The sequence below is a fragment of the Haliotis rufescens genome, unplaced genomic scaffold (assembly GCF_023055435.1).
Source record: "Haliotis rufescens isolate VD_foot unplaced genomic scaffold, xgHalRufe1.0.p SCAF_19, whole genome shotgun sequence".
Classification (NCBI taxonomy): Eukaryota; Metazoa; Mollusca; class Gastropoda; order Lepetellida; family Haliotidae; genus Haliotis; species Haliotis rufescens.
The window spans coordinates 1099062-1118858 of NW_025963879.1; the positions used below are offsets into that span (position 1 = coordinate 1099062).

At 40.7% G+C, this 19797-nt stretch overlaps 1 protein-coding gene across 1 annotated transcript; it reads right to left on the minus strand.

The window, feature by feature from the left end:
- Positions 1–272: 272 nt before the first annotated feature.
- Positions 273–18990, minus strand: LOC124116232 (fibropellin-1-like). The gene is made up of 14 exons (XM_046477486.2): positions 18854–18990; positions 17538–17648; positions 16316–16420; positions 15169–15285; positions 13152–13268; positions 12504–12614; positions 10930–11064; positions 5606–5713; positions 4910–5020; positions 3565–3739; positions 2533–2693; positions 2001–2150; positions 848–996; positions 273–596 (listed from the first exon to the last, which is right to left on the minus strand). Exons 1-14 carry the CDS (start codon positions 18921–18923, stop codon positions 417–419), a joined length of 1800 nt encoding a protein of 599 aa, XP_046333442.2. The 5' UTR covers positions 18924–18990; the 3' UTR covers positions 273–416.
- Positions 18991–19797: the final 807 nt, after the last annotated feature.

The window sequence follows — 19797 nt, forward strand, 5'->3', positions numbered from 1 at the left end:
ATCAGGTCAGACTCGGTGACTTGGGTAATTGCGCACAATCGTACCCCGACAGCATGGATCGCTACTCACAATATCGATCACTGGATTGTCTGGTCCAGATTCGATTATTTAAAAGTTCGGCATTTAACAACACACACTTTCTATAAAATATCGAGTGATTTAATAGTCAAGGTTAACAATGAACGACCTTGACTTGTTGCTTAAATTCATATATATACTTGTTAATAGCTTGAATTTATTTTCAAAGGTCACATGATAACATAAAACGATGATGAAATGCATATTTTATTGTTTAGTTAACAGTTTGGGAAGCACGTACTGTTGCTGACATGTACATTGCAGTTAATTAACCAATGGTCCCTGCTTGCCTCCTGTCTGTACCCTCGGGAAGCCGTCGGCGTGTTCGTAACAGCCGCCTATGGCGCTGCCGAATCTATCTGCTGTTGAATCCAGGTCCAAGCCATAGTCATGTCAGTGATGTAGAAAGTACGAGCGCAAGAGTTTTCTGCGTTGTCTGGCAAATAGGTTACAGTTCCTTCAATTGTCCAGACGCCTGTAGTGTCGTTTTGGCAGACCAAAGCAGCCCCGTTGTCACCCTGAGTTGAATTTGATATATCATTGAAATTTCTATGGACAAACTTTTATTTTCAAAAGTACAACTTCACTTTGTTGTCATCATGGAATTTTGATTACCCTGATCATAAACATACTTTATTATTATAATGTTGTCATCATGGAATCTTGACTACCCTGAACATAAATACACTTTACATAAATATATGAGATTGCTGTTCATCTACGATTTTCTACCGGAGTCAATTATCATGCTAGGTGCGTTTATACTTACGTTGCAGACTACGGCGTCACTTAACGAAAAGCCGCAGTGAGTTGACGTAGGTGGAGCTGGGTCTCTCAAAAAGCCGCATATGGCGTCATCAAGAATGGTCGCATCAAGAACCTGGCGGACGCCGAGTGTCGAGTTGGCGTAACCTTCCACTGGAAACAGAATACTGGTTGTATATTTAATAGTCTCTTGATGATGCCATGGGATTCCAGAGTTATGTGGACTGCAACATAAACCTGAGAGTGCCAAACCCCACCCATCCCTCTATCCCCTGAATCAAGACTGAAAATAATACAAAAATAAAATATCGTATATAAAGGAAATGTTATTAGCTATTACGTTCCTTAAATGTGGAATTTGCATACGATTATATTTGCGCCCCGCGTAGCACACTGCTGAATCTCGAATACCCTCTAAATAGTTCCCGGAAGCCACAATACTCACCAAAAACGATATTGTGTAGAAATGGTTGCACCTTCATAACGAAACCAGCAACCAGTGTATGGAATTATTATTTCACGATGAAAACTATTGACATACGATCAGAAAACAGTTTCTGATCCAAGATAATTGAAACATGGCAGTAGAAGAAATATAGAAATCGGGAGATTTAACAGTGTCTCTCCGATACTTTAAATGTGCAACACTTAGTGTACAATTCGAGTCAACATCAAAGGTCGCTTACATTTTGTGTACGCGTATCTTTCAAATATCATATTTTAATTTGTACAACTCATATAATTAATTGACAAGTGTGTCATTTTCAAATGGTTTGGGTTACTAGTAACCACATTCAACCAAAGGGTGGTTCACGCAAAACTGATGATACTATCTGTTATCTAACCAACTATTCATGTGAAAAAGAGTTTTAGGGACAACATTGTTGTGGCAGGAATATTTACCAAACATTACCTGCAATCCATTTACAGTGTAGCATCATAAATTAATATTAAAGCCGTATTTAATAAGAGAGTTTTGCCACCGCCCGCCACGCAATTTACAGCTTGATAGTCACGGTATACTCCCATTAGTTACACAATCCATAAAACTCCTAATGAGGGCAATAAAAGTGTAAATCAGTTTTCGTAGATATCCATGGACATCCGCGGATTATTCGCAATTTTACTGCAATGATTAATACAATGTCTAAACGTACCATCTATTGCGTTCTGTTTGCCATATCCTGCTACCTTGCAGTTCCTGGGGGAACGAAGTACATTGTAAGCATCAGACGGTGGGCACACGGGTAGGACTCCAATGGTAAAGTCAACGGGTTCGGAAAGTCGTCCCAAGGCCACGTTGTAAGCTGAAATTGTAAGCAGTAATGGAACCAAAAGGTGAAAGTAAACATAACAATTAATATGAATCTCTTACATGGATTCCAATGGCGTTTCGGGCAGTATTGCTCCATTCTCCACAACTTTCGACCTATGCCGACCATTTAGAGTGCAGATTCAGATTATTTGTGCATATTTAGGTTTAGGACTTGTGGGAATTCTAAAGTGGTCCGTACATACTCTGACCTTGGATCTAACAATGGCCTTAGAGTTACTTTGAGATTACATCTCTCTCTCTCTCTCTCTCTCTCTCTCTCTCTCTCTCTCTCTCTCTCTCTCTCACTCTCTCTCTCTCTCTCTCAGTGCTATGAAATGTGATGACATGGCAAGTAAAGTAAAACCAATACGTACGTAGGTATCCTAGAGTATCACCACTCAAAGCAACTAACGATCCGAAGTCGCTGAAGCCAGCACTCCCGTGTACAGTGACGCTCATGTTCCTGATAAGCTGAGAGGGTTCTTCTACTGTTCCATTGTAGTCTCCCAGCAAGACATGACAACCACCATTGCAACTGGCATAATATAAACAACGAATTGATTGGTAACACAAATCACATTCGTCTTCTATTCCCTCTCACTGGTAAAACTGCAGTAATAATATAAATTGGATGTGCCCAACTGAAAGTCCTCCAACGTCATTTGTATGCAACAAAAACTACCTATGCTGAATTCATTGCTTGTGTTTATATAGTTTCATTATCTAGTTCCATAATAACTTTAAGTTGGAGTTGTTTGATTTCCCAATTCTAACCCATAAGCGTTAACTTTTAGATAATTAAGACTTCTCAAATCATTCCAAAGTAGAGAAAGTAAGATTATCTCCTGAGTTGGCCTTGAAATACAGGAATAATCTCCGCATGTTATAACAGTTATACGAATGTGAAGATTGAATATTTACACAATAAAATAGAAGGCCAAACCATGTGGCATCACCTATTTTCATGTGGACTCAAAGACAAACCAGACATGCTTCATCATAGTTTTCGCAGTATACATATACGAACTGACCTAGAGGCACCATGGTTTTTTTTCTTCACTCGGGTCCATGACAATTTGTCAAAAGACCTCTCAACGATTTACATGCAACTTCCTATACGTTTCCATGTCACCGGATCCTGTTACACATCCGTATTGGGCTTTATCAAAAGCAATCAGTGAAAGATTTTCTTTGGCACCGTCATACTTTTTGAAAGTACTCCATAACAAGTTTTCTGCTGGATTTGATAGTAGTATTTGAGTGACAAAGACATATCGATTACCAATCTACCACATATATCCAGGGCTCGCATTTAGGTAAACCTATACCAACCCTGGATCGATCCCCTTGGTTCTCGCGATCTCAACTTACTGCGTAACTCAATGCGCTTTAATCATTTCACTTACAATACTGCACAATAGCCGTCTAATACAACCCATTCCGCACCGACGAGGGTTCCGCTACAGAACACATCGCCAGTGATAGTTTGGACGATTTTGACAATCCAGGGGTTAGCGGATGGTACGTCATCTTCTCCGCCAAAGATACGTGAGGTAATTGGTAAACCACATGGGGGCACCTCTGTAAAGCAAAAGAAACGGTTTAAAAATATACCACAAGTGCATATTAAACATAACGTTATATTGTTCAGTGTTTACAACTTCTGGGAAAACAAAGAGAAGTCTTAGAAGACTATACCATATTTCATCAACTCGAAATCATACAAGAATATAATTATTTGTGTAGCGTTGTTTCACGAACATACAGACGTCTTTTAGGAGTTAAACCTATAGTATTTTCAATTGAGAGGCTCCTAAGGCAGAGGGACCTGTGGCAACTAATATTCTACTATTTTAGAATCCTGCATTCCAATTGATCCGCCAGAGGTATAGAATATATGTTAGGCCATGGTCTTGCTGATGACCGCATTACCGTGAAAGAAAATATTTATTCATAAGCAATTTAACGTTGCTAAATAACGTGTTGCGCTTCCTACGCTTCCTACACTGTATACAGCCTGTTTCGCAATATAGTTCAGGCGGACAACTTGACGAACAAGTGAGTGAGTGAGTATGTTTTTACGCCGCTTTTAGCAATATTCCAGCAATATCACGGCGGGGGACACCAGAAATGGGCTTCACACATTGTACCCATGTCGGGAATCGAACCCGGGTCTTCGGCGTGACGAGCGAACGCTTTAACCACTAGGCTACCCGACCGCCCCTTGACGAACAAGAACCAAGAGAGTGTACAATAAAACTCAGTAATATCAACACGGTTTTACTTTTGGCACTACTCAATCGAGTGCTGTGACGTCATGTCTACCGTGTCACGATACTTTGACGTCATTATAGTGATGTGTACATTATAGTGATGTGTAACAAAACATTACAAAGCTCGCTTCATTTTCTCTCAGATTGTCAGTTTAAATAATGCTTACAGGCTTATTTGTCTCATTGAAGAGGTTCAAGTATTATGGAGAAAAGTATGGTTTGGGTACCTAAAGCAAACATATATGCAGCTTAATACTGGTCCCTGAATTAATCCTTTCAACCTTCTAAAAATATCAGGGTCAACTGATGCCACATCAATAATTATTTCCGCCATAACTAAAGAGTTTGTTTTCTCATTGTGTCATGGTAGAATATGTCAACTGTGTTTTGATCTATTGTACCATTCCTGGAGTCCACCCCACTGTAATATTGCTAACAGTGGCTATGTAGTCAGTTTGAATAACTTATGTGCACTCACCGGATTCACAGTTCTCGCCAAAGAACCCCTCGTCACAGTCACACGTGGGTGCCTCGCCAACGGGTACACATGTGCCTCGGCTGTTACACTCCAAAGCAGCTGAAGGGCAAACTGAAACAGCACACTCACATAAGGATAGCACATATTGAAAAGCGTCTCTTCTGGGCTATAAGGGGGCACGGGTGGCCCAGTCGCCTAAGGCCCCGTGATTCGCTGTGCGGAGATGCGTCCCTTGGACACGCCAGAAATCTATGATTGTGGGTTCGAATCCCGGTTCGCCCCGATTATGTTTCTAGGTTTGTCAGCACCATGCCCGTGTTCGTTGGTTTCACCGAAGTGGTAAACGTCCGAGACCTGCATCACTTCGGGATTTCCTCCAACATTAAGCTGACACGCCGTGATATAACTGGAATACTGTTAAAAGCTTCGTTAAACCCAAATCACTCACTCACTCACTCACTCACTCAGTCACTCACTCACTCTGGGCTATAAAACAATCTTCAATTCCGAAAGGTTTCAAACTGGCTTCATTGGGTTAATCATTGCTATCTATTACCGCACTTACCCATGTTTAATAATCATAAAAATATGGCAATTCAGGAATCAAAATGAGGTATGTTCTAAAGAGCTAAAAGGACAACATTCTGTCACGAACACCCCCATGTTTACCTATGCCTACAGAAATAAGTCGCTCACCTGACTCTGTGCAGTTTTTACCGGTGCGGTTGAAAGGACATTCACACGAGTAATCTGTGTTGCCCATGTTTGTACAAGTGCTTTCAAAGCATGGATCCGGACTGCACACTGCAAAACGAAGAGATATTTGTGAAACGAACGGAATGAACCGCTCATCTTTCTGTAGACAAGCAATCCTTGTACGTTTCGTTGCCACTTATAGCATTCGAAGGTATCAATCCCTAGTGATACATTCTTTCAAGGAAATGCAGTTTACCTCTCTATAATCAGTTTTATACGCTATTCGTTAACAAATGTGTTTTCAGCACACAATCTTTCAGTTACACCTTGTACACCAGTAATCAAGTTAGAGGCCACACCTTGTACACCAGTAATCAAGTTAGAGGCCACACCTTGTACACCAGTAATCAAGTTAGAGGCCACACCATGTACACCAGTAATCAAGTTGGAGGCCACACCTTGTACACCAGTAATCAAGTTAGAGGCCACACCTTGTACACCAGTAATCAAGTTAGAGGCCACATCTTGTACACCAGTAATCAAGTTGGAGGCCACACCTTGTACACCAGTAATTCAGTTAGAGGCCACACCTTGTACACCAGTAATCAAGTTAGAGGCCACACCTTGTACACCAGTAATCAAGTTGGAGGCCACACCTTGTACACCAGTAATCAAGTAAGAGGCCACACCATGTACACCAGTAATCAAGTTAGAGGCAACACCATGTACACCAGTAATCAAGTTAGAGGCCACACCATGTACACCAGTAATCAAGTTAGAGGCCACACCATGTACACCAGTAATCAAGTTAGAGGCCACACCATGTACACCAGTAATCAAGTTAGAGGCCACACCATGTACACCAGTAATCAAGTTAGAGGCAACACCATGTACACCAGTAATCAAGTTAGAGGCAACACCATGTACACCAGTAATCAAGTTAGAGGCCACACCATGTACACCAGTAATCAAGTTAGAGGCCACACCATGTACACCAGTAATCAAGTTAGAGGCCACACCATGTACACCAGTAATCAAGTTAGAGGCCACACCTTGTACACCAGTAATCAAGTTAGAGGCCACACCTTGTACACCAGTAATCAAGTTAGAGGCAACACCATGCACACCAGTAATCAAGTTAGAGGCCACACCTTGTACACCAGTAATCAAGTTTGAGGCCACACCTTGTACACCAGTAATCAAGTTGGAGGCCACACCTTGTATACCAGTAATCAAGTTAGAGGCCACACCATGTACACCAGTAATCAAGTTAGAGGCAACACCATGTACACCAGTAATCAAGTTAGAGGCAACACCATGTACACAAGTAATCAAGTTAGAGGCCACACCTTGTACACCAGTAATCAAGTTAGAGGCAACACCATGTACACCAGTAATCAAGTTAGAGGCCACACCATGTACACCAGTAATCAAGTTAGAGGCCACACCATGTACACCAGTAATCAAGTTAGAGGCCACACCATGTACACCAGTAATCAAGTTAGAGGCCACACCATGTACACCAGTAATCAAGTTAGAGGCCACACCATGTACACCAATAATCAAGTTAGAGGCAACACCATGTACACCAGTAATCAAGTTAGAGGCAACACCATGTACACCAGTAATCAAGTTAGAGGCAACACCATGTACACCAGTAATCAAGTTAGAGGCCACACCATGTACACCAGTAATCAAGTTAGAGGCCACACCTTGTACACCAGTAATCAAGTTAGAGGCCACACCATGTACACCAGTAATCAAGTTAGAGGCAACACCATTTACACAAGTAATCAAGTTAGAGGCCACACCATGTACACCAGTAATCAAGTTAGAGGCCACACCATGTACACCAGTAATCAAGTTAGAGGCAACACCATGTACACCAGTAATCAAGTTAGAGGCCACACCATGTACACCAGTAATCAAGTTAGAGGCAACACCATGTACACCAGTAATCAAGTTAGAGGCCACACCATGTACACCAGTAATCAAGTTAGAGGCCACACCATGTACACCAGTAATCAAGTTAGAGGCCACACCATGTACACCAGTAATCAAGTTAGAGGCCACACCATGTACACCAGTAATCAAGTTAGAGGCCACACCATGTACACCAGTAATCAAGTTAGAGGCCACACCATGTACACCAGTAATCAAGTTAGAGGCAACACCTTGTACACCAGTAATCAAGTTAGAGGCCACACCATGTACACCAGAAATCAAGTTAGAGGCCACACCATGTAAACCAGTAATCAAGTTAGAGGCCACACCTTGTACACCAGTAATCAAGTTAGAGGCCACACCTTGTACACCAGTAATCAAGTTAGAGGCAACACCATGTACACCAGTAATCAAATTAGAGGCCACACCTTGTACACCAGTAATCAAGTTGGAGGCCACACCTTGTACACCAGTAATCAAGTTGGAGGCCACACCTTGTATACCAGTAATCAAGTTAGAGGCCACACCATGTACACCAGTAATCAAGTTAGAGGCCACACCATGTACACCAGTAATCAAGTTAGAGGCCACACCATGTACACCAGTAATCAAGTTAGAGGCCACACCTTGTACACCAGTAATCAAGTTAGAGGCAACACCATGTACACCAGTAATCAAGTTAGAGGCCACACCATGTACACCAGTAATCAAGTTAGAGGCCACACCATGTACACCAGTAATCAAGTTAGAGGCCACACCATGTACACCAGTAATCAAGTTAGAGGCAACACCATGTACACCAGTAATCAAGTTAGAGGCCACACCATGTACACCAGTAATCAAGTTAGAGGCAACTCCATATACACCAGTAATCAAGTTAGAGGCAACACCATGTACACCAGTAATCAAGTTAGAGGCCACACCATGTACACCAGTAATCAAGTTAGAGGCCACACCATGTACACCAGTAATCAAGTTAGAGGCCACACCATGTACACCAGTAATCAAGTTAGAGGCCACACCATGTACACCAGTAATCAAGTTAGAGGCCACACCATGTACACCAGTAATCAAGTTAGAGGCCACACCATGTACACCAGTAATCAAGTTAGAGGCAACACCATGTACACCAGTAATCAAGTTAGAGGCCACACCTTGTACACCAGTAATCAAGTTAGAGGCCACACCATGTACACCAGTAATCAAGTTAGAGGCAACACCATGTACACCAGTAATCAAGTTAGAGGCCACACCATGTACACCAGTAATCAAGTTAGAGGCAACACCATGTACACCAGTAATCAAGTTAGAGGCCACACCTTGTACACCAGTAATCAAGTTAGAGGCCACACCTTGTACACCAGTAATCAAGTTGGAGGCCACACCTTGTACACCAGTAATCAAGTTGGAGGACACACCTTGTAAACATGTAATCAAGTTAGAGGCCACACCTTGTACACCAGTAATCAAGTTGGAGGCCACACCTTGTACACCAGTAATCAAATTGGAGGCCACACCTTGTACACCAGTAATCAAGTTAGAGGCCACATCTTGTACACCAGTAATCAAGTTAGAGGCCACATCTTGTACACCAGTAATCAAGTTGGAGGCCACACCTTGTACACCAGTAATTCAGTTAGAGGCCACACCTTGTACACCAGTAATCAAGTTAGAGGCCACACCTTGTACACCAGTAATCAAGTTGGAGGCCACGACTTGTACACCAGTAATCAAGTTAGAGGCCACACCTTGTACACCAGTAATCAAGTTGGAGGCCACACCTTGTATACCAGTAATCAAGTTGGAGGCCACACCATGTACACCAGTAATCAAGTTGGAGGCAACACCATGTACACAAGTAATCAAGTTGGAGGCCACACCTTGTAAACCAGTAATCAAGTTAGAGGCCACACCTTGTACACCAGTAATCAAGTTGGAGTCCACACCTTGTACACCAGTAATCAAGTTAGAGGCCACATCTTGTACACCAGTAATCAAGTTGGAGGCCACACCTTGTATACCAGTAATCAAGTTGGAGGCCACACCATGTACATCAGTAATCAAGTTGGAGGCAACACCATGTACACAAGTAATCAAGTTGGAGGCCACACCTTGTACACCAGTAATCAAGTTGGAGGCCACACCTGGTACACCAGTAATCAAGTTAGAGGCCACACCTTGTACACCAGTAATCAAGTTAGAGGCCACATCTTGTACACCAGTAATCAAGTTAGAGGCCACACCTTGTATACCAGTAATCAAGTTGGAGGCCACACCATGTACACCAGTAATCAAGTTGGAGGCAACACCATGTACACAAGTAATCAAGTTGGAGGCAACACCTTGCACACCAGTAATCAAGTTGGAGGCAACACCTTGTACACCAGTAATCAAGTTGGAGGCAACACCTTGTACACCAGTAATCAAGTTGGAGGCCACACCTGGTACACCAGTAATCAAGTTGGAGGCCACACCTGGTACACCAGTAATCAAGTTAGAGGCCACACCTGGTACACCAGTAATCAAGTTAGAGGCTAAGGGGGGCAGCTTCACATAGCAGGTGCAAGGTTCAACAATCATCAGTAAGGCCAGGGCTTCCAGGAGCAATACAAGTACACAAAAAGTTTGACACTCGTTTCGTAAAATCAGTATGACACACATGCTGGTTTACTAATCAAAATATATATGCCAACTAATTGCCTAAATCGTTGACCACTCAATTGCTTCTCAAACTACTTAATTTTGGTATTAGATCTACACAATTTCTGTCGTTATATTGTCATCAATATGATATCCAAACCGACTTTCAATGTGTCTCACCTACACCGGAAAATCTGTAAAGTCAAACACCGTTGTGTCGAACTTATGGTTGTCTCGAAATACAATTTTGATCCCTGCGTATTCCTTTTTTATTTATCATTTCGGTTGTGTCGAGCCTCGGATAACTCGAAGTTTTTACGTAGGTACCTGCAACTTCGACACAACGGTGTTTGACTGTATACGTAGGAAACAAAATAGATCCAAATGTTGCATTACAAGCACACAGTTGTCAACATGTTGTTTGCTGTTTAACGCCACACTCTGCAACATTCCAGCAATATTACGGCGATCAATAAATATTCTGGACCAGCAATCTGGTGATTGACAGCATGAGCATCGATCTACGCAATTGGTTTACGAAGACATTAATCAAACTAAGTCGGCGAGTTTGACCTCCCGATCCAGGTGGTCTCTCTCTTCAGTCAAGCATAATCGCTTTTTATGACAAGCGTGGGTTGCTGAGAGATTTGAATTTGTTCGACAAGTGACCACACGAGCAGCTGTAACGATCGTCACCACCTCCAGCATACAAACTACCCTAGTCAATTACACATACATACCATTGAGTTCACACAATTCCCCGTGGAATCCTCCTATTTCATTGCATACACACATCTTCTCTTGAACATTCGAAGGATCAGGATAGGTGCAGTTTGCATCCGAGTCTACTTCATCGCAGGGGTTACCCAAACACACTGAATACCAACAATAACAGTGTCAGTATCACAGATAAAACCATTTCATTTCATAAGGACCTAAAATAACTTTTGATATTCTGGTATGGAGGTGGCTGTGGTGGTTGTATGTGGGGGTGGGGGTGGTGGTGGGGGTGGTGTGTGTGTGTGTGTGTGTGTGGGGGGGGGGGGGGGGGGGAGGGGGGGGGGGGGGGGGGTATTAGCCCCGATATTAGTGTCAGCTTAATGCAAAACCAGATATTATGTTAAACAAGATCATTGAATCAATTTACCTTTTGTGGCAGACAATTCTTCTGGTTTTTTCCAACCACGACCACACATTTAATGTTATTTAAGTCAAACTATCACGGACATTCATGATACAGCCGACAATCAGAGTAAATGCAAAATCGTTAAAAAGGCAGCATTATATATCGAACAAAATGGAAAATGATACTCTTTTATTGCTGACAGCAAAAGTGAATGAGACTAGTGCTGCAATGTCCTTTGTGTGACCGCGGTACGTGACGTTATGGCACTAAATGACGTCATAAATGGAATGTCGCTCACGTTAGAAATTGACGGAAATACGTGAATGAGAAAGAAAATAGTATGAATATATCACACTAAATTAAGTAATGACATTTTAATATCAATGTGGTTGAAATATTATTAAAGATGAAACACTATTATTAATACTTTTGTGCAAGAATATCAGTGAGTTTAAATTATCATCGCATCGGCAATATTTCTGGCATGCAGCAACAGGAAACTGTCTGAATTTGGCGAGACAGATAATGGATGTGGCCAGGGCAAATTATAGAATGCAGGCCTTTCCTTCTTATTTTTTCATTTTGAAAATGTTGAGTTAAAATCATCAACTATTTTTTATATGTATCTAACAGAAAGTTAAATACTTTTGAAACAGAGAGTGAGTGAGTGAGTGAGTAAGTTGTGTTTAACGCCGCTTTTAACAGTATTCCAGGCATATCACGGCGTGTCAGCTTAATGTGGGAGGAAAGCCCACGAGCACGGGTTTGGTGCTGACAAACCTAGAAACATAATCGGGGCGAACAAGGATTCGAACCCACAATAATAGGTTTCTGGCGTGCCCAAGGGACGCAACTCTGCACAGCGATTGACGACTGGGCCACCCGTGCCCCCACTTTTGAAACAGACCACTGAAGACATGTGTGTAAGTAAGTATGGTTATACGACGCTTTACCAATATTCCAGCAACGTCACGGCGGGGGACACCAGAAATGGGCCTCACATAATTGTAGCCATGAGGGGAATCGAACCCGGGCCTTCGGCGTGACGAGAGAGAGATTAAACCACTAGGCTACCCAACCGCCCCGAACACAATTAAGAATGTGTACAAAAACCAACTATATATAACTTATTTGTATTCATTAATTGACTGTGATAAAGGGGATCGGAGTGAAAAGGCAGATACTTACAGTTTTGATCGCAGTGGAGGCCAAAGTAATTGTCAGTGCATGTGCATGCGTAGCCTGGGACGTTTTCACTATGATCACAGGTTCCAGAGTTACATGGGTTTGGTTCGCACACTGAAAATGAATCATAAATGCAGTCATATGGAAGTTTACAATAACAATAGTTAAATAGTGCAAGCAGAATATTAATAAGAATTCTGGATATCAACAGGGTGTTATTAACCTTCTATCTTTATTCCTCTTTACTATGTGAAATTGATAACATAAAAAATCTTAATCTGCACGCTTGCATCATATATGTATTGAGTGTAGTGACCAGATCCGACGTTTGTTTGTTTGTTTGTTTGTTTGTTTGTTTGTTTCACGCCGCTCTCAGCAATATTCCAGCTATATGACAGCGGTGCATCGAACACCAGGATTAGGATACGATAACACGCATCAACCAAGTAAGTCAGCCTGACCACCGATCCCGTTAGTCGCCTCTTACGTAAAGCATAGTCGCCTTTTACGGCAAGCATGGGTTGCTTTTGTAATCCGGGGGTGAGATAAGACGTGTTTTCATAGGTTAAACAAGAAACTACACAGCCTAAGACCGTGGACATTAAATAAGAAACATATTGTTGTAACTCTTATCAAGCCATCAGTATTTACAATTCGTTTCGCAGTTGGCACCAGTGAAGCCCGGGGCACAACCACAGTTGTATAATGGTGCATCTGCCTGGCGGTTACAGGTTCCACCATTGATGCATACTCCAACCCCAGCACAAGCTGAAACATATATAAGAATGTTAAAAACACACCAATGTGAGAACAACAAACTATTGCAAAGTTGTTGCTCCTTCACTTATAAACTATTCAAAAGAAGGTCAGTACTTCCCGATCTTTATATTTACTATGATTAATCTGGTGAGGTGAAATTGGGTTTAACGTCGCGTCCAAGATTATTGCACTTATATAGCGACGTGCATGCACGTGTGTGTGTGTGGCTGCTTGTACAAGTCCGGACTGATGTCGATTTATAGTGCTAGCTCACTGAGATACCATGCCGCAGTTTAACATGAATACCCAACTCAGACACAGTATACTGACTCCGAGCCGACCAGTCCTTGTTTTAGCCCCTTAATGCTGAGCGCCAGACAGGGTAATAATAAGTACCATCTTTAAACGTCTTTTGGTATGACGCGGCCGGGGATCGAACCCCGGATCTTCCTCTCTCCGGGCAGACGCTCTACCACTAGACCACGGAGGCGGTATATGATTAATCTGCAATGGCATGCCATCTTGAACGCGATGTTAAACCACATTTAACAAAACAAGCTTGATTAGTATTACTCCCCCAGTTGTAAGCACCTAAAATGATAATATAAATAAAAATGATAATAATATATGTTTATTACTCCCTCAGGTGTAGGCAACTACTTATGGTAATATAGATAAAATTGATCATAAAAACATAATGTTAATTAAGAACAATGTCAAGCTAGAGATAATTTTGTCGGGTCGCAACACGCCGAAAAGACATAATATAGTGTTTGTTTGTTGGTCAACGCCGACGTCAGCAATATTACAGTTATATGACGTCGGTCTGCAGATAATTGAATCTGTACCAGACAATCCAGTGATTGACATCATGAGCATCGATCTACGCAATTGGGATACGATGACATGCATTAACCAAGTCAGCGAGCCTGACCACCCGATCCCGTTAGTCACGACAAGCATGGGTTGCTAAAGACCAATTCTTAGCCGGAAGCTTCACGGGACCATAATATAATGGCTTATGTGTGGATTTCCACACTCCAAATACTTCCAAGTTTATACAAGTTACACTGTAAACATTGTGTTTAAAATGTAAACACAGACAAGTCATGTTTCAAACTAAACATGATTAGAAATGTGTTTAAATTCTAATCGGAAAACACACTTGGCGTGTTCTATCTAAACGCATTTAGGTCTGAACATACGAAATGAGCTATCGTCTTGCAGCCTAAACACCACCTAAACACAACATCTCTACATCCCTATAATGTTAACATGTTCAGAATCTTACATGTTAAAACATGTTTAGATTTTGATTATGTTCATAAATGTGTTGCTGTTGTATCACTAGTAGTACTTCTCTCATACATGAAGCTGATAATGATAGTATATATGATTACTATGAAGACCCCTAACCTCTTTTAGTTTTTTTAAGACGCTATACATACTTAGCTGTTAAATACAATCCTAAACATGGTTAAAGCTTTCGCACGACACGCCGACAGTTCGATTGGGTACAATGTATAATGTCCATTCCCAGTGACCCCGTGATATTGCTGGATTATTGCTAAAAGCGGCGTAAAATCATACTCACACTTCAGAAACACCCAAACTTTAGGGAAGACTTATCTAAGCTTCCAAAATTTGTCTTTGACGGAAAACTGTATTAATCTACAACTCTACAAAAAAAAGACTTGTCTAAACACATTGGGAACGTTAGTAGCTTGTGTATTGATCTAGCACATTGCAGTGATGCATGGCGCTTGGAAGTTGTTTCTGCAAGATGACCTAATTTGCATATTTATCGAAACGTGATCTAAGTTTATCGGATTGGTTTATCGCATCGAAAACACTATCAATTTATGTATGAGACAGTCTTGTATGTGTGATGAAAGTTGTTGGGATTTACCATCTGTTTCGCAATTGTTGCCAGTGTAGCCCGGTGCACACGCACAAGTGAAATAGGGAGAGGCGGTCCCACGCTCGCATGTGCCACCATTCTGGCAAATAGTTGGATCTGCACATGCTGAAAACATACAAATAATGACACACCCATGGTTATGGTGTAGGTAGTCGACTTGAGAGTAGAGCTAACAAGTTATGAAGTATTACATATTGCAAACCATTAAGTCTATTTTCTCAATGGGAAGAATTGTTATAAGCATTTTGAAATAAATTGTCATGCAGTATCAGTGATATTCCAAATAATTACTTTTGTGCATGTACTGGTACAGCAAAGGAAGAAATAGTAATAACATGGACAACCCTTAAGTATAGAGAGGGGCCTGAAGTTAGCAGCGGGTTCGTTATTCGTTATTCGGGTTTGTTATTCAAGGGTGTATTTTAAACAATTACAGTGATGTGGTCAAAAACACTTAAACTCATTTACAGCAGGTTCGCCTTACATCATCATCCAAAAGCTGTTTAGTTATATTCAGTACTTTTGAATAACGAAAAACAAACCTGCACCGGGTTCGTTATTCAGACTTGGTATAACAAATATGAGATACCGTATTTCCTGTGGGCTCGTTATTCGTACTTCGTATTTCGAATAACGAAAAACAAGCCAGCACCGTGTTCGTTATTCAAAGGCTGTATATTAAACAACTACAGTAATGTGGTCAAATACACTGACACTCATTCAATATATGACAGCAGATTCGTCTTACATCGTTGTTTCTCGTTATTCAAAACAACTGATTAGCTTAACAGTTGTTGGGCGAAAGACCATAGACTATCTGATATTTAATAGAATTTTTGGACATAAACTGAATAACAAACCCGAAGCTCTTTTTTTCGTTATTCAAAAGTACTGAATAACTAAACAGCTTTTGAATGATGATGTAAGAAGAACCTGTGTATTTCAGTGTATTTGACCACGTTACTGTAGTTGTTTAATATATAGCCTTTGAAAAACGAACCCGGTGCTGGCTTGTTTTTCTTTATTCTTCACACACTGCTAACTTCAGACCCTAGTATTGAGTGCCTATGTTGCAATCGGTGTAAACTAGTTGCCTCCTCTTACAAATATGTGCTTACAAAAGCTTTACTCTTACCGTCAACGTCACATGTGGGGCCAGAAAAACCCGCATCACAGTTGCATGTGTTGGCTCCATCGACAAATGCACATGTTCCATTTATGCAAGGGTCTGGCGTACATTCTACAACAAAGAATATTGGTACCATCAAACAAACATTTGGACCCATGCACCAACGGGAAGGTATATTTCAGATAATGGTATGCTTATCTGGTAGGAGGCATTGCTACCCGTGTAGATCCGGGTTAGAATAGCTCCTCAGTGGCCCATGTTGCCGTAAAAGGTGATTAAACACACACACACACACACACACAAACACACAAACACTGACTTGGCTGATGCATGTCATCGTATCCCAAGCACTCACACAAACAAACACAGACAGACAGAGACAGAGACATGCACATGCACACATACACACACATATCCACACATACACACACATGCACATACACACAAACACAGACACATGCACATGCACACATACACACAGAGAGGGTGACACATACACACATATATACACGCAGATATATAGATATAGATATAGGTATATATACACACAGAGACATACATACATATATACACTAATACATACATACGCACACAGAGGGTGACACATACACACATACATACACAGATATACACAGATACACACACACACACACACACACACACACACACACACACACACACACACACACACACACACATATATATATATATAAATATATATATATATAGTGTTGGTACAAGCAAACCATTTACACATACACACACACATTATATATATATATATATATATATATATATATATATAAATAGTGTTGGTACAAGCAAACCATTTACAAATACACACACAGATACACAGACTTACACACACATATACACATACACAAAGAGAGACATGCACACACATATACACACGCATACACACAGAGAGACATACACAAATACATACACTTACGCACACAAACACAAACACACATCAACAAACACACAGCAATTATTCTAACACTGAATAATGACATTTAATTGGCAGCATTTCAACATTTCAACTCTCATAATAACCAAAGGGGTTGAGTAAAGCAGTTTAAAGGATGCTAAATTAAAACTAGCTTCAAGTAATACCCAAGCATCCAGTTATTAGGTTACAGGTCCTGATTAGTATAAACCAGTGCTGGTTTCAAGCACAGAGGACTCCAGTTGTGAGGCAGGACAAATGGACCAAGGTTATACATACGTGGAGCTCCAACACAGCAGATCTCGTTGTTAAAGCACAGAGATTCCAGAGGCTCGGTGCCCATTGGGCACTCGGTCTCAGCATAACACGTATGTTGTTGCGTCTCACATGCTGAAATTATTATAAAAAGTTTTGAATTAGCATGTACTTTAAATTAACAATTCGTCCTTTTAAACATAGTATCTAATGCCATGTTACACAACTACAATAATTTAAATCTAAATGCTTCATTTTACGAATATATAAACCCAAGGACCCAGTAATAACCAATAACCATCAACAAGGCGGGATTTCTGCGGCTAGACGAATAAGACTTGTCATTATATTGAACATCACCATATATATCCCGCAATGAAATAGTTTTGAGCACGTCATATGTTTTTTAAACAAACCTAACAGCCAAAAAAGGGTTTGTGGGTACGCACGATTACATAATACATAACACTGAAATCATTTTGTAACGCCAATGACTTCTTTAAAAGTATAAAAGTAACAAAATCCTAACGAAATTGAAGCCGTTAACTTCCAAACACCTACACTAACTAATGACATTGCTACGTTTATGACAGCATGTGTACGAAACACTAACTAATGACATTGCTACATTTATGACAGCATGTGTACGAAACACTAACTAATGACATTGCTACATTTATGACAGCATGTGTACGAAACACGGAACACATCCCCCGCTACGTCATTCGACTTAAGGTAGAACCCGTCGTATAAAAAAAACACCCCTTCCACTCTTCGAAAATAAATATTTATTGCAATCGAAGATTTATTTACTCTGCTTCATCACTTAAATACATCTAATGAGTGCAGAATCAAATTACATACCACCAAAAAGAAGTTAAAGAAAACCAGATTTGTTCAAATGACTATCGTTAATCTGTCATGGTCATGACATATTAACTATAGCCATATGAAACAATTCGGATGTTCTTTAACTTCTTTTGAATACCATATGTAGGCAAACAGTTACTGCAACGAGTACATACCTATCACGATGTTAAATTGTGAATACACAATGCCATTTAGAAAGTGGTCAAATGTAACAAATGTTATATTTGGAACAACACTTTCTTAGTAAAGTACAAATTCTCGTACTTTTTTGGGTTGAGTCGACTCTGGCAAGTGCGGGTTCGAATCCCGGACGGGACTCAACCCCAAAAAGTACGAGAATCTGTACTTTACTAAGAAAGTGTTATCCCAAATATAACATTTGTTATAGTGTTAAATTGGAATAATAAGTGTAATCTCTGACATGTGTCATGTACCAAATGTAAAGGAATAATATCATTAAAAAAACTTACGTGGTTTGAACACAAATCCTGTGGCGAGGCCAACAAGGCAGCAGGACACGAGAGCAAAAGCGAGCATCATGTTGGTCCAGGAGAGCTTGGAAGAAAGTCCACGTCTGAAGGACTACTGTTGGAGCAGTATTTATATCCAAATTTTGTGTATGTATTTCAATGTTTTGATACATATTCCTATTCACAAACTGTGTTATGAGATGAGCCTCCACCATGAACAAATAATAAAACCTACACAATAACAGACAAGTATATGAAACACGCCTTCAACCCTTAATAGAAGGCCACAACAACAGACCCTCGTCCTCATTGGTAGTATTGTTCACGCATCGTTGGACCTAAATGAATGAATGATCTTCTTTCCGACACTGGTTCACTGTGTACGTGGCTGATGGCAAATAAGCCAAGTTTACGCGTAACTTGCAAACGCTACGAAAAATTGAAACCATCCTTCCATTAGCCACATCTGGCAAAGCTTTAGCCAGATGTAGCTTCACAAATAAATATATATTTTTGCTTGCTATCAAAGTCTTTTTTCATGTTCTAAATCTAAATTGACTGTTTTCATAAACATCTGATCAAGTCATAACTGATAGTGATGATTAGAGTGTTTCTTGTTAATCACGTTAAGAATACTGTTGCCTTTGTACTATTGAAACTATCGGCTATGGTTAAATACATCTATCATCGCAGGTATAAGTCACTTTTCCAACAGAACCAAACCAAGTAAAGGTGGAGTATATGAATTATGATAATAAAAGTGTCCATCATGTTTCTGTGTATTATGAGCACGTAACAATTGCACAGGGAATGTATGGCCAGGCCTCGATGAAAATGAATATAGTAGCTGGTGTTAACGGTCTTTTAAAGACATCAGTGCTGGGGGTACATAATGATGACTTGGTTTAAAATAATGGTTGTTGTGAAATAAGAGGCATAGACGG